Here is a 17929-nt window from a genome sequence, read left to right on the forward strand (position 1 = left end):
TAGATTAGTATGTGGGTTCAGTTTTCACTGCAATGTCTTATTCAATACTTTTTAAGGAGAATTTGGCAAATTCAGGCTTGCTTTCGAAATTTCAAATTAAGAACGTATTCAATTAAAATTTGGGGAGATGATTTTTTCACCCCCTGTAGGATTATGTGCCCCCCCTCCCCCCATCACAAGGCTTTCTAAATTATACGGAGAATTTTGTAACTGGTTGGGTTTGATCCAACAGAAACCGTCCGCCCAATCGTACTCTTGGATCAAACCCTGTGCCAAATTGAACACCCCAACGAGCCCAAATTGTAAAGAGAAAGCACAAAGACAGAACCAGTCAAACAGCAAAATTCATACCCCTAATGCAAATCTCGCACCACCACAGTTGATCAGTGATTCACTGTGAGGCCCACTAGATGAACAGTTGAGATTTCGAGCTACTTCTAATTCTTCCAACCTACACAAATTTTACTTTCAGACAGGGAGATCTACGGTCCAGATCAAAATGTAGAGGCTATATAATTAACTTCAATGTATCACAAAAACGGGATTATTCCCTAATAAAACAACCACAAACTGGACCCAACAAGAAGATACATCTGCTGGAACCAAATTAGATGCAAATAAACCTTTTTTCAGGTTCTCTAAATAGGAAGATGAATGGATTTGAAGGTGGCCAGAGCCATAACATAGAATCCTAGCCACATATGCTTGGTGTATAATTTCGACTCTTTGACGGCATTTGCCTTTGGTTTTTCTGTTGGCTTGAATAGGGTCTCGTATGTCTGTTCACCTGTTGAAAAACGAATAAATTAACAAAGATATACTCAACTCAACTCAACTCAACTAAGCCTTTGTGCCAAACTAGTTGGGGTTGGCTAATGAATCCTTTAGAAAATTTCAAGAGCAACTTAACAAAGATATACCATTCAAAAAAAAAAACACCCTTAACAAATTTATGTGCATTACCCATGAACTCAGTTAAAAAATGAATAGCTTACGAAGATATGTGCATTACCCACCAGCTTAGTCAAACATATGAGGTAGGGGTCTCCGAGCCATGAATACATCCACCATCTGAAAGAAATGAGAAAAGAACAAGAATATAAGCAAAAAGTTCACCAAAACACGATGATTTGGCGCAATCACCTCCACTGAGTTCCAATATAAGCAACTCTGCTGGATGGTTCTCACATGTGGGAACTTATAGGTGAAGAGGTCAACAGACTAGAAGGAGGCGGTCCCACATGTGATGACTATCCAGTCCAAAGATAGGGATGAAGTTACCGAGTGCTGAAATTCAGTGAATGCTGTTATCCTGGATTACTGTTCCAATTATTCTCTAGAAATAAGTACAACAGGAACTTGCATGAATGAGATTATCCAAGATGTTAATTAAAAAATCATAGCTTTCCACATTTATGCATGCATGGATATTGTGACTGGTCATGCAAGCGTAACGTGTGCTGCTCTGATAAAAATGTCTTTGTTTAGGCCCTGTTTGTTTTGGATTTTGTAAACCGATTTTGAGCCCAAAACTTCACAATCGATTCTCAAAATCCAAAACAGGGCCTAACTGCCTAAGTGTTCTCTTTTGGTGCTACAATTTCAACGTGACTCAGGTTTATGGCATGTGAAGTTTCTAATCCGAACGTAGTGAACCATGGGATGTTTACTGTTTCAAACAAGAATGCCATAAATCATTATATAGTACACAATATTTGAAATGATGCCTCCTGAGAAAGGTATTGAACTGGAAAATAGTTGCGGAGGCAGCAAGCAGAAATCCCAATCTAAGGTTTAGAGTTCTACAGAGAGAGAGAGTACTGACAGCAAAGCAATACTATGATTTTCGAGAATGGTCAAAGATCCAATGATCCAAAGTGACTCAAGTCATACCAGTTTCCATGGCAGAAGAGATAAAAATCCCATAGGTAAACAAAATAATAAATATTCTAGGAATTTTGCACTACGGCATGAAGAAAGGGTGTCATGGTCGAGCCATTTAGTCATGGTCAAACTCCAAGGAGAGTATTTCTTATTTAAAGGACACTAGAGGTTTTCTATTTGTACACTAATGCAGAACACAAGCCCTTCTTGGAAAACAAGGGTAAATAAAAACTATCTTTAAGTTTAATATTCATAAGAGAAGCATACATACACTCCCACCAAATCTTAGGTCGAGATATATGGACCAGATGGCTCTTTTTCTTTCTTGACCATCATAGAGATACTTTATTTTATTTTATTTTATTTTCTTGATCATCAAAGGGAAGTAATTGTGGTTGTTTTTTAACAAGATAATTTTGGAGTAGGAAGGTGACTGTAATCCTACTCGAATTAAATACCACGGAATGTTGAAAATTGGTTAAAATCTGATGTAAACCGTTAGCACATGATTGATTTGACTTCATCTTTTTTTCTTATATTTCTATTGTTTCTTACATTTCTTTAGTTGTCTAGAAAATCATAAATTATAATCCCATTCTATGATTGTTCTTTTCAAAAAAATTATGATAATAATAATAATAATAATCCCATTCTATGACCCTTCACAACGATAATGCAATACTCCTATAATTTTACAATTTGATTTGCTTTTTAGAACATAACATAAAACTGTCTAGAAGCATCGGCATCAACTATATAGGTTATGTTGTTATATACCTTGAAAAGAATTAAGCAGGAAGTTGCTTACCTCATCTGTGACTGCATCTCGGGCCTTACGATGCCTCTCCACTAAGGCTGATAGAACCTCAATAAGACGCTTTTTAACCTCTCCTGTCAGCATCCGCCCCGCGCCATATTCCTAGGAAAGGCTCATGAAAAAATGCTATAAGAATATATCCATCTTGGCAGTCTTTATGGAATATTTTATAAGAATCTCTCCTACAATTTACACTTCACAAAATAAGAAAATGTGAAAATACGAGAGAGAGAGAGAGAGAGAGAGAGAGAGAGAGAGATAAGTACCACCCACTAGATATAAAATTACAATAAACCAGTGAGAGGATCTTACCTTCCTTGTATGTTCAAGCTCAACATCATCTTCTAGGAAAAAACCAAGGTACTTAATTGGTATATCTACCTGAACAACATCCAAAAAGGAAAAACATTAAGCACAGACAGTCCCACCAGACACACACCAAAGTTCAGACTCTCAGCTAAAGGTTTCCTATAACCCCATCTAACAAGGACAATCCAATTTGTCAATAATAGCTAGGACAGACATGTTAGACAAGACAGAACTCAACTAATAAGAATAAAATATTACTCATCATATTCTTGTTTACCAATACTAGTTGTCTCGGTTTTAAATTTTAATGCATCTGTGCACATCTGTATGCATTTTTCCGTGTTTGAATTCACATAACTAATATTTATGGCCATGTTTGGCGGCCATGAAAATTGTTTCCATGGAATATTAGTTTATTCAATGACGAGACAGGGGCAAGGAGGGTGGCAGAGGGGAAGAATTGGGAGGGATGAGTTAGGAGATGGTGAGAAGTGGCAGAAACATAGGGAAAAGAAAAACTCTACTCAAAATAGAGTTCTATTTTTCCTATTTTTCACCCACTTAAGCACCATCTCCTCCCGTCTGCCCACTCAATTCTCTCCCTCTCTACCCCTTTCTAGTCCTCTCTCACCACTTGGAAAACTAATATTCCCTAAAAAAAATTCATGGTTCCCAAGCATAGCCTGTATGACTGCTTTTCATGAGTCTCTCAGCATTGTCAGTGTTTGATATTCACATAAACTTTCATGACTACTGTTGAATAACATGTGAGGGTAGCTTGCATTACATGTAGTGTAAAGGGCATTGTAGTCTTTGTACACTGTTGCCCTATTTGGGGCCTATATATACACCGTATACATGAGGAGCTCCCAAATGGAAACTCTCCATATCTTTACTCCTCTTCTTCTTCCTCTCTTCTAACCCTAACTCCATTTCTAAAAAAGGGAGGAAGAAGGAAAGAAGAAGAGCTCTCTCTCTCTCTCTCTCTCTCTCTCTGACCTCACACGCTCCCCTGTTTTCTTGCCGCATCTCCAAAACCCTTAGATTTTCTCTCCCTTGATTCTCTCCCCTCAAATGTCTCTCGTATTTCACTCTTCTCTCTCGCATGACGACCCCCCCGCTCTCTCGGTATTCTCTCTACATCTCCTTTTTTGCATGCGGCTTGCACAAAACCTTTTTTGTCGTAAATAAAAAAAAAGACAAATACGGCTATGCCGTAAGTCCCCACAACCCTTTTTTGGGTGCCGTAATCTCCCAAAATCCATTTTGGGCATCTATTCCTCCATTTCTTTCTCATTTGAATCCCCAAATTTCCACTCTATCTCTTATTTTCTCTTTTCTATGTTTTATTTGTCTTATTTGCCCTTTTTTACAAATCATGTCCTTGCTGAGTAGCAGTTATGTTAAAGTCATAAAGTTACTGACCCATACTAAGACTCTATAATAGCATAACAGTTTGCATACAGGTCAAAGACAAAGTGTGCTTCATGCCACTCAAACAGCAGTCAAAGAAAATATAGGGTTATTCAGGTTGCATCTTATGACAGATGTGGAAATTAATACATGCTAAATGTTTATTCAGCCATAGAAGGTTGAAATGCCACAAGCATCCTCTCAAAAGCATTAGTATTTCCCTTTCAAAATCTTAGTAGTCTTTCAATGGTAACTTAATTCAATAAAAGAGAAAAAACACCATCAATATTTACTTTCTAGTTGTCATAAACTTAATGTGGACTGTACTTTCTTGCCAGCACAACATTTATTTTCAAGTCCATGCAACGTTAGCAATTAAAAAGACAAGAAAACAGTACCTCTAGATCTGCTCCATATTTCCTATGGAGCTCTATAGTATCTCGGCCACCAGAAAAGGCATACTTATTCACCTACAAATTATAAAACACGTAAGGATTAGTATAAATATCAGGATTCTGGCTTTATGGCTAAAATGACCAAACTGAGCTGAATATGGCATGGGTTTATTACAAGGACAACTTATTTTGTAGGCATAGTTTATCTCATCAAATACATCATTCAACTCATGTCATTATCCAAAGGTATGAAGGGACAATTGAAGCTATGGAAAATGATGGGTACATGAAAAAGTCAATAGAAAATAATATATTCCAGTGTTAAAGTCTCATATTCCCCCTATGATTCAATGCTTTGAGTGGGAAATTGTTCATCAAAAGATCGATACTCTTAAAGAAAAATATGTGCCAATTTGTCCATTGCATTATTTGAAAGAAGGCCAAAGCATCTTGCAACCACCTCCATATTCATTGTGCATTGGTTAGAGACACATGAAAATATATTCTTGGATGGTTTGAAATTGATTGGGTCTGTCCATGCTCATTCCATCATCTTGAAAAATGAAAATTCCATTTTCTAAGTGCCAAAAGGTGGTGTGTGACCATTATGACTAGAAATCACACAGAGAAAGTATGAAATGAAAACATGCACCCCTTAACTCTTTTTTCGAACAAATAAACTTAACATTGAAAGGGGAACAAATAAGAAACAACTAAAAATCCCACGAAAATAAAAAAGAAGAAGAAATGCAATCCCTACAAATTGGGCATTCCTAAACATTTTACTCACGACAATTTACCCTTTAGTTAGCCAAAATATTCACTCTAGTTTTTCTAAATATGGGTGATATGGGTAAAAGAATACTCGTGTATCTCCACGGAGAGAGGGTGGGTGCGTGGGGGGGGGGGGGGGGTGGGTCGTTGCTCTGCCCTCTTTTATTTTTATCAAAGAAAGTGCATTTAGGGAATCTCCCTCGATCCATACTTTGATATTGTTGAATTTACAAAGATATTTAATCTTGTCCAAACTGCCTTAATTCCAGCCATTATCGCTCGACTATTACCACATGTTGCTGCGAAATCCAACAAAATAATATCATTAGAATCAATAATTATACCCCCATATCTTGCCATGCACGACACGGCATTATTCATTGATGTGACCTTGCATCTCCTGTCAAAATTTAAATGCATGGGAGCAAACCAAGAATCATAGTCTCTCTAATGGCAAGAATAGTCAAAACAAACTAAAACTGCTCTCCAGTCACTATTAATGGCAATCATAGAATAGCCCACAAAGAGTGATTTTGGAGGCTCGTTCAGAGAACTAAACCATAGTTTTTTTTAATGGCAATTATAAATATATAAAAAGAGGGCGAAATCCAAGAGACCAAGATCGTCAAAATACAAGTTAAAAACAAATGGAAGAGAGAAAAGCAAAAGCTAAAACAACCTCAAGGAGCAAGAAAATAAAATAGTTCTAAATTGAGCCTTTTGACTTTATAATGGGTTAGACGACCAGCCTCACTGTTGGCCGATCTCTTAAGAAGCAAGAAAATCATGGGATGACCCTCTATCCGATCCAAGAACTCTTCAATTGCACTAGTGAATCTCCATGGTAAGAGGCTTCCTTTGAGTGTCCAAGAAACATATCTCCAACATGGGCAACAAGTTAGAATATAGTCAATATACTATGATTTAGGTGACACATGTCAACACTCCTTTCAACACTTGAAAATGTATTGTTAAGAGTGTCAAACTTCAAGTGGGAGTGTTGGCACATATTTTACCATGTCAAGTGTGAAATACTTTTTTATTATTATATACTGTTTTAACTTCTCTTTTATAACTAACTCTTATTTTATTAGTAACTTTTCTTTAATTAATGTTTTTGTCAGCGCACCACCCCCCCCCCCCCCCCCCCAACCACACTCCATACCTAAAAAGCCAAACAAATCTTCTTCTAAAATTATATTCATTGTATCCTATTGTTCTCTCATCCCTGTCACATATTGAAGACTAAAGAGACCTGGATTAGATTGATTTTTATTTTTTTTTGAAATGGCTACCTGGATTAGATTGATTAATACACTTTAATTGATTACCTCCTCATTGCTTTAGTTGTGTAGTTGCTTAGTCCTAAGACTTCTTAGTTTATTAAATGAATATGACATTTATCTTGCCACAAACCATGGTTTTAAATTTCGGTTTCGGCTAAAATTTCGGACTTATACGAAACCGAAAGTTCAGCCGAAATCCCAAAATTTCAGTCGAAATTTGGTACACGCGCTCGAAATACCGTTTTTTTGGGTCGAAAATTCGACTGAAATTACCGAAATTTCGATGATTTTGATCGAAACTTTGTAAAAGAATAAAAAATTAATATTTTTTAACAAATTTCGCCGAAATTAACGACATTTCCGAAATTTCGACGACCATTTCGGTTTCGGAACATTTGGGTTTCGGTCTTGACCGAAACCCGAAATTTCGGTTGAGATTTAAAACCATGCCACAAACTATGATTAGTAATCAGTCATATTATATGTATATGTGTGTATGGCGTCCCCCCATTTCTGATTTTTAGGAGTAACAAAGTGAGACACATCTTATCCATGTCAACACTCTGACATGCAAATCCATGTCCACAGATCATAGTGAATAAACATTTTGTAGCAGGAGTGACAAAAATATGTAAAAAAAGAAAAATGAGTTACTTTATGATGCAAACCTTCAATGGAGCACTTGGATATAAGGAAAATTTTTGGAAAAAATTTCCATTGAAAAAATATTCATTTATAGAAAAGTCCAGGGTCCAATAGGGTTGAAACTTATGTAGAAAACAGGAAATTATTCTATGGAAAATGATTTAGCCAAACATTGGAAAACTCACTTTCCAGTGAAAATATTTCCCAACTAAAATTCTCCCTAAATTCAAACAGCCCCTAAAGATCACGAGATAAAAAAGTACGAGCAGCACCAACGGTAGAGAGTCCTAAATCTATATGAAAGACAGATGCCAACTGGACAAGGGAATCAGGGTCAACCTTCTGTACATGATTACATATAGAAAGGAAATCATATATACAATCAAAGTCAAAACCCATAAATTAGAGCCCATTCCATTTATGCACTACATAAACAAAATTATAGGAATATTGATACTAACCTTATTCTTGATTTCTTTAGCAGAATCTGTCACATATATTGCAGAAGTTGGATCACTAGCATTCATTTTTCCTGTCTCTCCCTGTGAATGTTCAGATATGGAAAAAAACATTTCTAAGATAATGGTGAAATGAAGCTAATGGAAACGCTGAAATTTTGAAGGTGTAGCCTCAAAATAATTTAATAAAACCGTTTCAAACAATCCTTTTCTATCGTGTGCAATCTTGAGTTCTTGACATTTCATTTTGTAAGAGAAACTGAGTATATTGACACAATTTATTATGATACCTTATTTACAAACAACTGGGGAGTACGGAAGCCAAACACTTGTTTTTATTGAATTGCTAGCAATTCTCTCTCTCTCTCTCTCTCTCTCTCTCTCTCTCTCTCTCTCTCTCTCTCTCTCTCTATATATATATATATATATATATATATATATATATATATATATATAGAGGGAGAGAGAGAGAGAGAGAATTGCTAGCGTCCATCGCAAAAAGCATTTCACGGCTGGTCTGTCGCACCTCAGACCAGCCACCTCGTGAATGAAGACAACAGCTTTTGTCTCCGTTCACGAGGTGGCTGGTCTGACGTGCGACAGACCAGCCGCGAAAAGCCTTTGGCAATGGACCTTAGCAAATCCCATATATATATAAACAAAGTAAATACAACACATCGAATTTAACGTGCATTAACGCAACAGTTACATTTAGCTCCTAGAAATATAAGCTCAGCAATATTTTTATTATTCATTGACATTGCAACACAAGAGGGCGAGCCTTGGCGCAACGGTAAGGTTGCTCCATTGTGACTGGTGGTCACGGGTTCGAGTCACGGAAACAGCCTCTCTGCAAAGCAGGGGTAAGGCTGCGTACATCTAGCCCTCCCCAGACAACCCTGCAATGGCGGGAGCCTCGTGCACTGGGCCGCCCTTATTGACATTACAACACAACCACCATAAGTTAGAAATAAGTTGAGGTTCAATGTTTTATGCTACACTAACAATATGTGATTAATCAAGATCAACTTTAGACTCGTTTGCCATGTGGAAACCAATCACCATCCACATAAGTTCAAATAAAAAAAAATACCTGAAGGGCAGGGAAGAACGATGACTCAATCAATGCGGGCTTTTGATACCCTATCCTGGGAGCAACATCGCGTGTCATTCTGAAATAAGGATCCTGAAGAAATAAGATAGAGAGTATGAAATAGAGGGAGGTTAGACGCAATTGTCATCTTGCTATTGTATATTGTATTATAAGAAAAATCAAACTAAGAAAAAAATGAAAGTGGTAAAAGATTGAAGAGAACAATGTCTCGAAAGAAATACTTCAGAACTAGCAAGTTTAGTGGTTAGTGGAATCTGTAGCCACAGTAAGTTACGGGCAAGACAAAGTGCACAATGTATGCAATTATGCATGACACAATTATGTGATCAGAGAGACTTACATGTCCAATAAATGTTTATTGCGTGACACAAATATGTGATAAATGTTTATTGAATACTTGCATTCAAATAGTTCAATAACTTCTGAAAGGTTTTCAAAGACTTAAGTTATTCATATAAATGTTAGCCACTCCACAGAACATGTGAAGATTGTCTTACAGGAAATTATAGATAAAATAGTGCATTCGAAAGAATTAGAGAATGGCTAAAACTTTTTACATTGAGAAAAGAGCACCTGGTCAATTGCACATGGAATCAAGCAACGGAGATTATCTTTGCCAGAAAAGAGATGTGGAAAAGAAGTAGGGAAAGATGGGACAGCCTGCAGTCAAACTCACATTAGTATGCCAAGAAGCTAAAGTGAGTGCTTTAATAAGAACTGTTGAGCATAGAGTTCATACCAAGACACGCTTCAATGTATGCATGTCACATGACCATGGTTTTAAATTTCGGCCGAAATGCCGAAATTTCAAATTTCGGCAGAAATTTCAGATTTTTGGCTTGGACCGACACCGAAAGTACCCTGATTCGGTGTTGGATCCAGATTTCAGCTGAAATTTCGGCTAAAATTTTGATTTTTTTTTTTTTGAAATTTTTTTTAAACGAATTTCGGCTGAAATTTCAGTATTCAGCTGAGGCCGAAACCGATACTGAAACCAAAATTTTAAACGTTGTGCATGACACGACTTATGTGATCAGAGAGACATAGTAATTGACCATACCTGCACAGGTGGAAAACTAATTTTTCCAATATGATCTTCATTAGTGAAGCCAAATATGCCCACTACCTGCATTGCAGAGGTCCAATAGCTTTAGCTCTGAAAGAGAACAATGAAGATTATTCCATTGAAGATCGATTACTTGTGAAAATCACCTTATTGAAAGTGACACATTTTGCGACTCTCACCATGTTTTTGTAGAATTCACTGCAAAAAAAATGCCCGTGTGAGCAATGGAACGTTCATTGCGGTAAGGTCATAATGATTGATTAAACACTTGCACTCAGAAAAGAACTAGAGGGCGAGCCTTGGCACGATGGTAAGGTTGCTCCATTGTGACCTGGTGGTCACGGGTTCGAGTCACGGAAACAGCCTCTTTGCAAAGCAGGGGTAAGGCTGCGTACATCCAGCCCTCCCCAGACCCCACAATGGCGGAAGGCTCGTGCACTGGGCCGCCCATTTTACTCAGACTAGAACTCTCTTCCAAAGGCACTTTGAGTAGACTTGCCCTAGTCAATGATTACTCCCTCCTTACCATGTCAATAATTAAACTTGGCCCAGCTCCAGCTAATGGTTTCGGCTCAAAGTGCAAGGTAATTTTTTAATTAATCGACAAAAAACTTAAACAAAGAAAAAACTCCTCTGGAGCAAGATTTCCAAAATTGTACGATGCACCTCACAAATTTGGCCTAGTATGAGCAAACTGAGTCAAAAGTCAGTTTGACTCGGTTCATGAATTCTAATGATCCGATACAAAGTCAGAAGCTTATTTCAGACTTGGTTCATCTACCTGATTCTACCCAAAGGTGTGCTTTGCCATTATGGTCTCACAGTTGAAGTTACATTTGCTTCATTCTGAGTTTACTAGGCTCTCCAGAGTTTCTAACATAAGTTAAAACAGGGTCGCCTCAGGTCCAAAAATTCATTTAGTAAACACAATGTTAACAGCTTAGAATAAATATAGATATTTATTTCTCTATACTAACTGTTATCAGTCTGAGAAGTTACAAGATAATCTGGGTTATGATTAAGATTATTAAAGTTAAGTAAAGAAGAAAGTTGGATTTTTTTTGTTTTTACAAACTTAAAATCCTACATCACAAATACAATTAATGTTTTCTAAAAAACAATCTGTCCTGCTAAACATTTGTGTTTTTTTATTGCATTCCACTTGGAAGAAAGATATGTTATCATTCGGTGGCAGAATCGCTTTGATTAAACTAGCCTGGCTAATTTTTCGATCACTATCGGTCATTGTTGCATTGCCCTGCTAGTGTCATTGATAAAATTGACAAGCTTCAATTTGTGGAATGATAGGAGATATTTAGGAAGTGTCATCTCATGAAATGGGAGTGAGTGTATGCAAATCCAAGGAGGAACGCCTTGTTGCCTTGGAATTACCAAAATTAGAGAGATGAATAAAACCTTATTGGGATAATGGATATGGCGGTTTGGGTATGAAGATAATTTATGACTCGTATTTATTGCCAGTAAGTATGGGTGGAAATGAGAAGACAGGAAAATGATTGCAACTACCTGTGATCTGAGACCCAATGCCGGGAGAGATATAGCCTCCATAGCAGAAAACTTCATGAAGAATATAGATTCCAGGATCGAATGGGAGATAGTTAAGACGTGTCATCATCTATGAGGGTGTCCATACACAGATTCTAGGGCCATATCTTATTCCTATCTTTTGGATGATGCCTGTGAGTGAGAAATGTGATGCATTGTTGCTCTATTTGAGACTATCTCGATCTTTTGGTGTTGTAGCTCGTGTTTTTCGCTTTTTAATAAATTTTATTATCATTCAACAAAGAAAATTTGCTATTTTATCTAAATTGAGCAGTTATATTTAATTACTTAGTAAATGCAGGGTTTAAGATTGTTTGTGGCAGGAACCTATTGTCTTCAACCAGAAATGACTTGTATTTTTTCACTTGCAATGTTGCATCACTTTAGAGTTTTGAAGCACGTGTGCAGTACAAAATATTTGTTTAAGTCTTTAAGAACAATGAATACACAATCTCAAATAAGAGGCTAAGCAGGGCAAATATTCCAACTGAACAAACAAGTTTCCAACCTATCAAAATTTAAAATAGCGCAACCAACAACAACCCTAGAAACACTATCCTCAAGAGCTAATCAGATAACACGCTATAAACTATGATGGGAACTCGAACTATAGAGAAATGTGAAATGTGAACTCGGCAACTATGCAATAATGTAAGTAAGGAGGGAACCTGAACTAAAGAGAAATGTGAACTCAGCAACTGTGTAATAACAATGTACTTTGAAAGTATTACCTCAAAACTCAAAATTAACAATCCATATCTTCCCAAGAGGAAGTCTTAGAATCAGAATAATAGTTGCATACAATCGAAAGATGAGGCATCTGGCATAGGCATAACTTACCCACCAACAAAATCAAAATCTGAAAAAATAAAGGTTCTAGTTATGTCAAAACCGCAAGCAATGATGTCTTTCGCATTTTCACGAGCTAGCCTTTGGCTCTCTTCCACAGAGAGGTTCTTCCACATGCATTTCTCATCATCAGTGAGTTGAATTACAAGAGGAACCTTAAAAGCATCCTGCAAATATCTGCAAGCAATGTTGAGCAATGCTTATTGAAGTCAATAAAGTAAAGATATTATCCACATGGTTTATTATCCATCTAAATGAGTTTCCTCAAATTATGTATTATCCATCTAAAACTAAAATATACAAAGGAACTTCCTCAAATTGCTTTAGTTTATCGGCAAACATTTCAAATCAGAACCAATTTCAAACTTAGAACAACATTCTCGCATCCTAGATTAGAAAAGCTGGGATCCAGTGAAGTTGCAATTTCCTGTAAATTTTCTAACGATTTCAAAAATAAAGTGAAAAAATGGAAAAGAGAAAAAATGAAAAACAATTTGAACAACATGAAGAATATACATACATACATCCATATCTACATGCATATATATATATATATATATATATATATATATATATGGGTAGATTCCAGTCATCTGTTAACTACAATGAGCCTTCCACTAGCAGATGTAAAGGCAAAGGAAGGGGAAGAGGGGATAGGCTAAGGGATCAGCAGAGGAGTTCGCTCGCTGTTGGTTCATCATGAAGATCCTCAATTAGAATATGTGGGGCTTGGGTTGTCAGGAAAAAAAAAAGTTGCATGCCAAACAGATGATTCTAAAGCGCATACAGGTGGTGTGCATCTAGGAAATGAAACCGGAAGAGATGAATAGGTCTGCGATAAGGAAGATGTGATGCTGAGTCAGTTGGGACTTCGCAACTCTTGATGCTGTAGGGATTTCAGGAGGCATTTTGATCATTTGGGCGATATGATCGATGTCTCCAAGGGCAGATTCTCTCTATCGGTGGTGTTAAGAAGTATCGCAGATGGATCAAGCTGGACATATACAGGAGTATATTTCCAGACTATGGATAGAATTTCTCTATAAGAAAAGCTGGATACAATTCGAAGATTGTGGGCGAACCCTTGGTGCATCGGTGGAGATTTTAGTGTGACTGGATTTATTGAGGACAGAGCAGGTAGCAATAGAAGCACTCCCTGCATGTTGGATTTTTCAGAATTTATATCCATATGTGAATTAATCGATATACCTCTAAGCAGAACCCAGTATACTTGATCCAGAGGCCAGAGCAGTAGGAACGATCAGTTCTTAATATGTCCTAGATGACTAGCCCTAATGATTTTCTGATAGCCCCGCCTAAAACTACGTCGGATCATTGCCCCATATTATTGGATCCCTGTTTGGAGTCTTGGGGACCTCCCCCCTTTAGATTTGAGATTGCATGGGTGGAAATCCCAAAAATGGAAGAGAAGTTAGTTGAATGGTGGAATGAGGCTTCCCCCTCTAGTTCTGCAGACGTGGTTAATATCCAAAAGTTGCACTTTATTAAAAATAAACTAGAGTGGAAAAAAGAAAATTCCTGTAGGGCTGGAGAAAGAAAATTGGGTATATTCTAAAATTTAGAAAATTTATCAAGTCGAAGAGATTGGTGGAGCAAGTCAAGAGGACATATCCAAGGTTTTAAATTTCGGTTTCGGTATCGATTTCGGTTGGTACTGGAAAGGAAACATTTCGGTTTCGGTGGAAATCTTGTAAAATCATGGAAACGTATGGAAACACATTCAAATGATGAAAGCTTTTGATCTTTTAAAATCATATGCAAATGATGAAATTTTAAGATGAAACATTGGGAAATGCTAGAATAAACACAAATGCATACTTGTATAGTTTTAATTACTCATGAGCTAAACAATTTGCAAAAGTAAACCAAAAACTACAACAAATAAGGGCTAATAGTATTGGCACTACCGTGTTTTGATAATTGCACGAACTCGTCTCGTCTTTTACAATTTAAGTAGCTGTCAAACTCTCAAAAGCCGATTAATAGAGAAAAGACAAGCTGAGTTGGTGCAGTTATTAAAACATGGTAGTTCCAATATCATAAGCCAAAATAAAATAGTATGTTTTAGGGATTTTACTTGGTAAACATGAAAGGAATCAAATGCCCCAGATGCAAGGCTTCTGAAGACGGTCCTCTCCCCGTATATAAATAGAATTTCTCTCCTCTCTCGTACACATCCAGAATCTCATTAAAATCCCTAAACAGAAACAAAAACACGGAGGAATTTTTCTGTTAACCAATCGATCAAACAATAGAGAGAGAGCATGCTAATTCAAAATCAATCGATCAATTAATAGAGAGAGAAAAGAGTACCTGTGAGCAAAGAAGACCCCGCGACGGAGAAAGACGTGGGCGGGGAGCGATGTGAGGCGTTCGACGCGGCGGACTAGGGTTTCGTCCAGGCGTTGGCAGCCAAACTTGTCGATGAGTTTGTCATAATCGATTTTCCCTCCCTCCTTGGCAGCAACCTCCCATGGCGTTATTACTTGATCTTCTTCTGAACCTTGTCTTTGATTCTCTATCTCTGCCATTGGGATTATCGATTCTATTATCTCTCTTTTTTACTTTCTTTTCTTCTTTTCTTCTTTTCTTCTCTCGCCGTAGAAAGAAGAAGAAAGAGAGGAAAAGCGTTTTGGGTAACGTTACAACTGGTCTAGCAATAAGAACTGCTTAACTGCAGGTGGTCTTTTAAGTCAGGGCCGAAAAACCCTCTCCCAACGCCGAAAAACCCTCTCCCAACGCCGAAAAACCCTCTCCCAACCCTCTCCCAACCCTGGATCCCATTATCTTGGCCCTGACCTACCCTGACCCTAAGTCAGGGCTCAGTCCTGGCCCTGGCCCGCCCTGATTGGGCAGGGCCGGATGGGGCCGGCCCTAATTGACCCTAGTGCAAATACCTGTTAAGAGTGCCAAAAATAAAGCAACCACTTATCATATAGAACAAAATGATCAATAAACATGGAAAGGGAACAAAATAAGACAATATGAATTCAACAACATGACGGGCAACAGAGACAATTAGTAATAATAATCTAAAGAAACATCAATCCAAGATAACAGAAAACATTAGCAAAAGAAACATGCACAGATGGTTCAATTCTATAATAAAAAACTTAGGGTCGGGCCGGGTCGGGGTACCCGAGGCATTAACCCATAACCCGACCCAACCTTAGTCATAATCTAAAACAAATGAACCCTGACTCGCCTTCAGGGTTGGAAAATCTAGCCTTGACCCTGTTCGGGCTCAAGGCGTGTCAGAGCTGACAGGGCCAAACTTGCACCCCTAGTTCTATTCATACTTCCAAAAGTAGGGCTGCAACAGGGTCGGGTTGAGTCTAGTTTTGCAAAACCCTAACCCAACCCTAGCTGCCATTATCTTAGCCCTGACCCGCCCTGACCCTGAGTCAGGGCCGAAAATCCTCAACCCAATGCCCGCCCTACAGGTTCAGCCCAACCCTTGCCCGCCCTGATTGGCCTTGATTGGGCAGGGCCGGGCCGGGCCGACCCTGATTTGGGCCGGGCTGGCCCTGCTTGGGTCGGACCAAGCCGGGCAATTTTACATGTTTTTGGTCTTTTTTATTGTCAAAAATGCAAATACTTCCACACAATCTATTATTTTAATTGATATATGATTTTTTGTGATAAATACATAACCAAAACCCAATAGACGGAGAAATGAAAAATAGAAAGGCTCAAGGGTGGGCCGCGGGTAAAGTGTAAACAGGGTCAAGTTGGTCAGGGTGGGCCGGGGTAAAGTGTAAAGGGGGTCGGGTCGGGTTGGGTCGGCTCAGGGTATCAACCCTGAACCCGACCCGACCCTGAGTTAGGGCCAAAAAAATGTACCCAAACCCGCCCTCGGGGTCAGATTTTCCAACCCTGACCCTGTTCATTCTCAGGGCGGGTCAGGCTCATAGGCCAAACTCGCACCCCTATCCAAAAGTATGAATGGAAACGTTTTTCCAGGAAACTTCTTTCTATTGAAAATGAATTTTCTAGCATTTGCTACCTGTTTGGATTGCAAGAAAAACATTTCTTACGAGGAATCTTTTTCTTTCCACAATTTAGAGGGGAATTATATGATTTGGTTAATTTGTAAGTGGAGAAATTATATGGTGGCCGTGTGGGGGTGCACTTCGGTCGAGTTGGCTCAAGTTAAGGCCAACCCTAGCCCAACCCTTATAGGAGTGCAACTTGGGTCGGGTTCAACCCAAAGCCATTGGGTTCAACCCGGAAAAAATAAAATCAGGTCAGGTTGGGTTGAGGGCTCCAGGCTTTAGCAAACCAACCCGAGTGGAACCCTAAATTTTTTATAAATTTTTTCTGTTGTAAGCTTAAAAACTCGGGCTGGGTCAGGTTGAACTCGGGTCGAGTTGGGTTCAAGTAGGACAAAGGGTTCCTCGGGCCGGTTGGGTTGAACCTCGTCAGGTTGGAAATTGGGTCGGGTCAGGTTCGAGTTGAGTAAATGGTTCCTCGGGTCGGGTCGGGTAGACCTCAACTCGACCCGAGTTGCACCCCTAATTCCCTCAACCCTAACTTGACACAAACTGAGCCTCGGGTATGGATGGTCAACCCCAACCCAACCCGAAATTAAATCAGGTTGGCTTTTCCCAACCCTAACCCAAGCCAAAACCTAGTTGAACCTCTCGGTTTCGGGTTGAGCCCAACCCAAGTTGCACCCCTATGTTCGTGCAGTTAAGGGTGGCAAAATTGGCCGAACCGAACTGAAACCGAACCGAAAATTCGGTTTCGGTTTGGTTAAACCAAACCAATTCAAATTTCGGTTCAATTTCGGTTTGGTTCGGTCTGGGATTATAAATGCAACCCTTTTCATCGGTTCGGTTCGGGGGTTTGGATCGGTTTCGGTTCGGTTAGATTCGGTTTGGACATACATATGTTTAGTTCGGATCGGTTTCAGTTTGGAGTGTAAGCATGTTCGGTTCGGTTTGGGGGTCAAGCCGAACCGTTGCCACCTCTACATGCAGCAGGGACGATCTAAACAATTCGTCTGCCGGTCCCGGCCATTTATGAGACATGTCATAAAACTCTTCTATCTAGGATGATTCTATTCTCTCGATATATTTGGTGTGAATGGACGGCTCAAAAAGTTCAAAAGCTGCACAAATCGAACCGTTAAAATCATTTAATGAAGGAAATTTTTTATACACAGCCTATTTACAGTGGGGCCAACAACTGAATAATTTAGTGGATATTATATATCCGTCTGCTTTTCTCCCTCCCACCCCCTGTAGTGTAAAAAGGGTAGGCATATATAAACTAGAGGTGGGTGTCAAGTGAAGAAAAGGGGGCGAATATATAACTTCCCTAATTTAGG

At 38.6% G+C, this 17929-nt stretch overlaps 1 protein-coding gene across 1 annotated transcript; it reads right to left on the reverse strand.

Annotated features, from left to right (window-relative positions):
* Positions 1 to 483: 483 nt before the first annotated feature.
* On the reverse strand, positions 484 to 15307 carry LOC143892314 (Nucleotidylyl transferase superfamily protein). The gene is made up of 13 exons (XM_077396834.1): positions 14911 to 15307; positions 14675 to 14794; positions 12568 to 12753; positions 10308 to 10359; positions 10156 to 10221; positions 9669 to 9755; positions 9075 to 9167; positions 7985 to 8065; positions 4822 to 4893; positions 3014 to 3082; positions 2693 to 2803; positions 1017 to 1071; positions 484 to 787 (listed from the first exon to the last, which is right to left on the reverse strand). The coding sequence occupies exons 1-12, from the start codon at positions 15126 to 15128 to the stop codon at positions 1021 to 1023; spliced, it is 1206 nt and encodes a 401-aa protein (XP_077252949.1). The 5' UTR covers positions 15129 to 15307; the 3' UTR covers positions 484 to 787; positions 1017 to 1020.
* Positions 15308 to 17929: the final 2622 nt, after the last annotated feature.

The sequence above is a fragment of the Tasmannia lanceolata genome, unplaced genomic scaffold (genome assembly GCF_043159265.1).
Source record: "Tasmannia lanceolata isolate RefF3 unplaced genomic scaffold, GAP_Taslan_0.1 ptg000015l, whole genome shotgun sequence".
Taxonomy (NCBI): domain Eukaryota; kingdom Viridiplantae; phylum Streptophyta; class Magnoliopsida; order Canellales; family Winteraceae; genus Tasmannia; species Tasmannia lanceolata.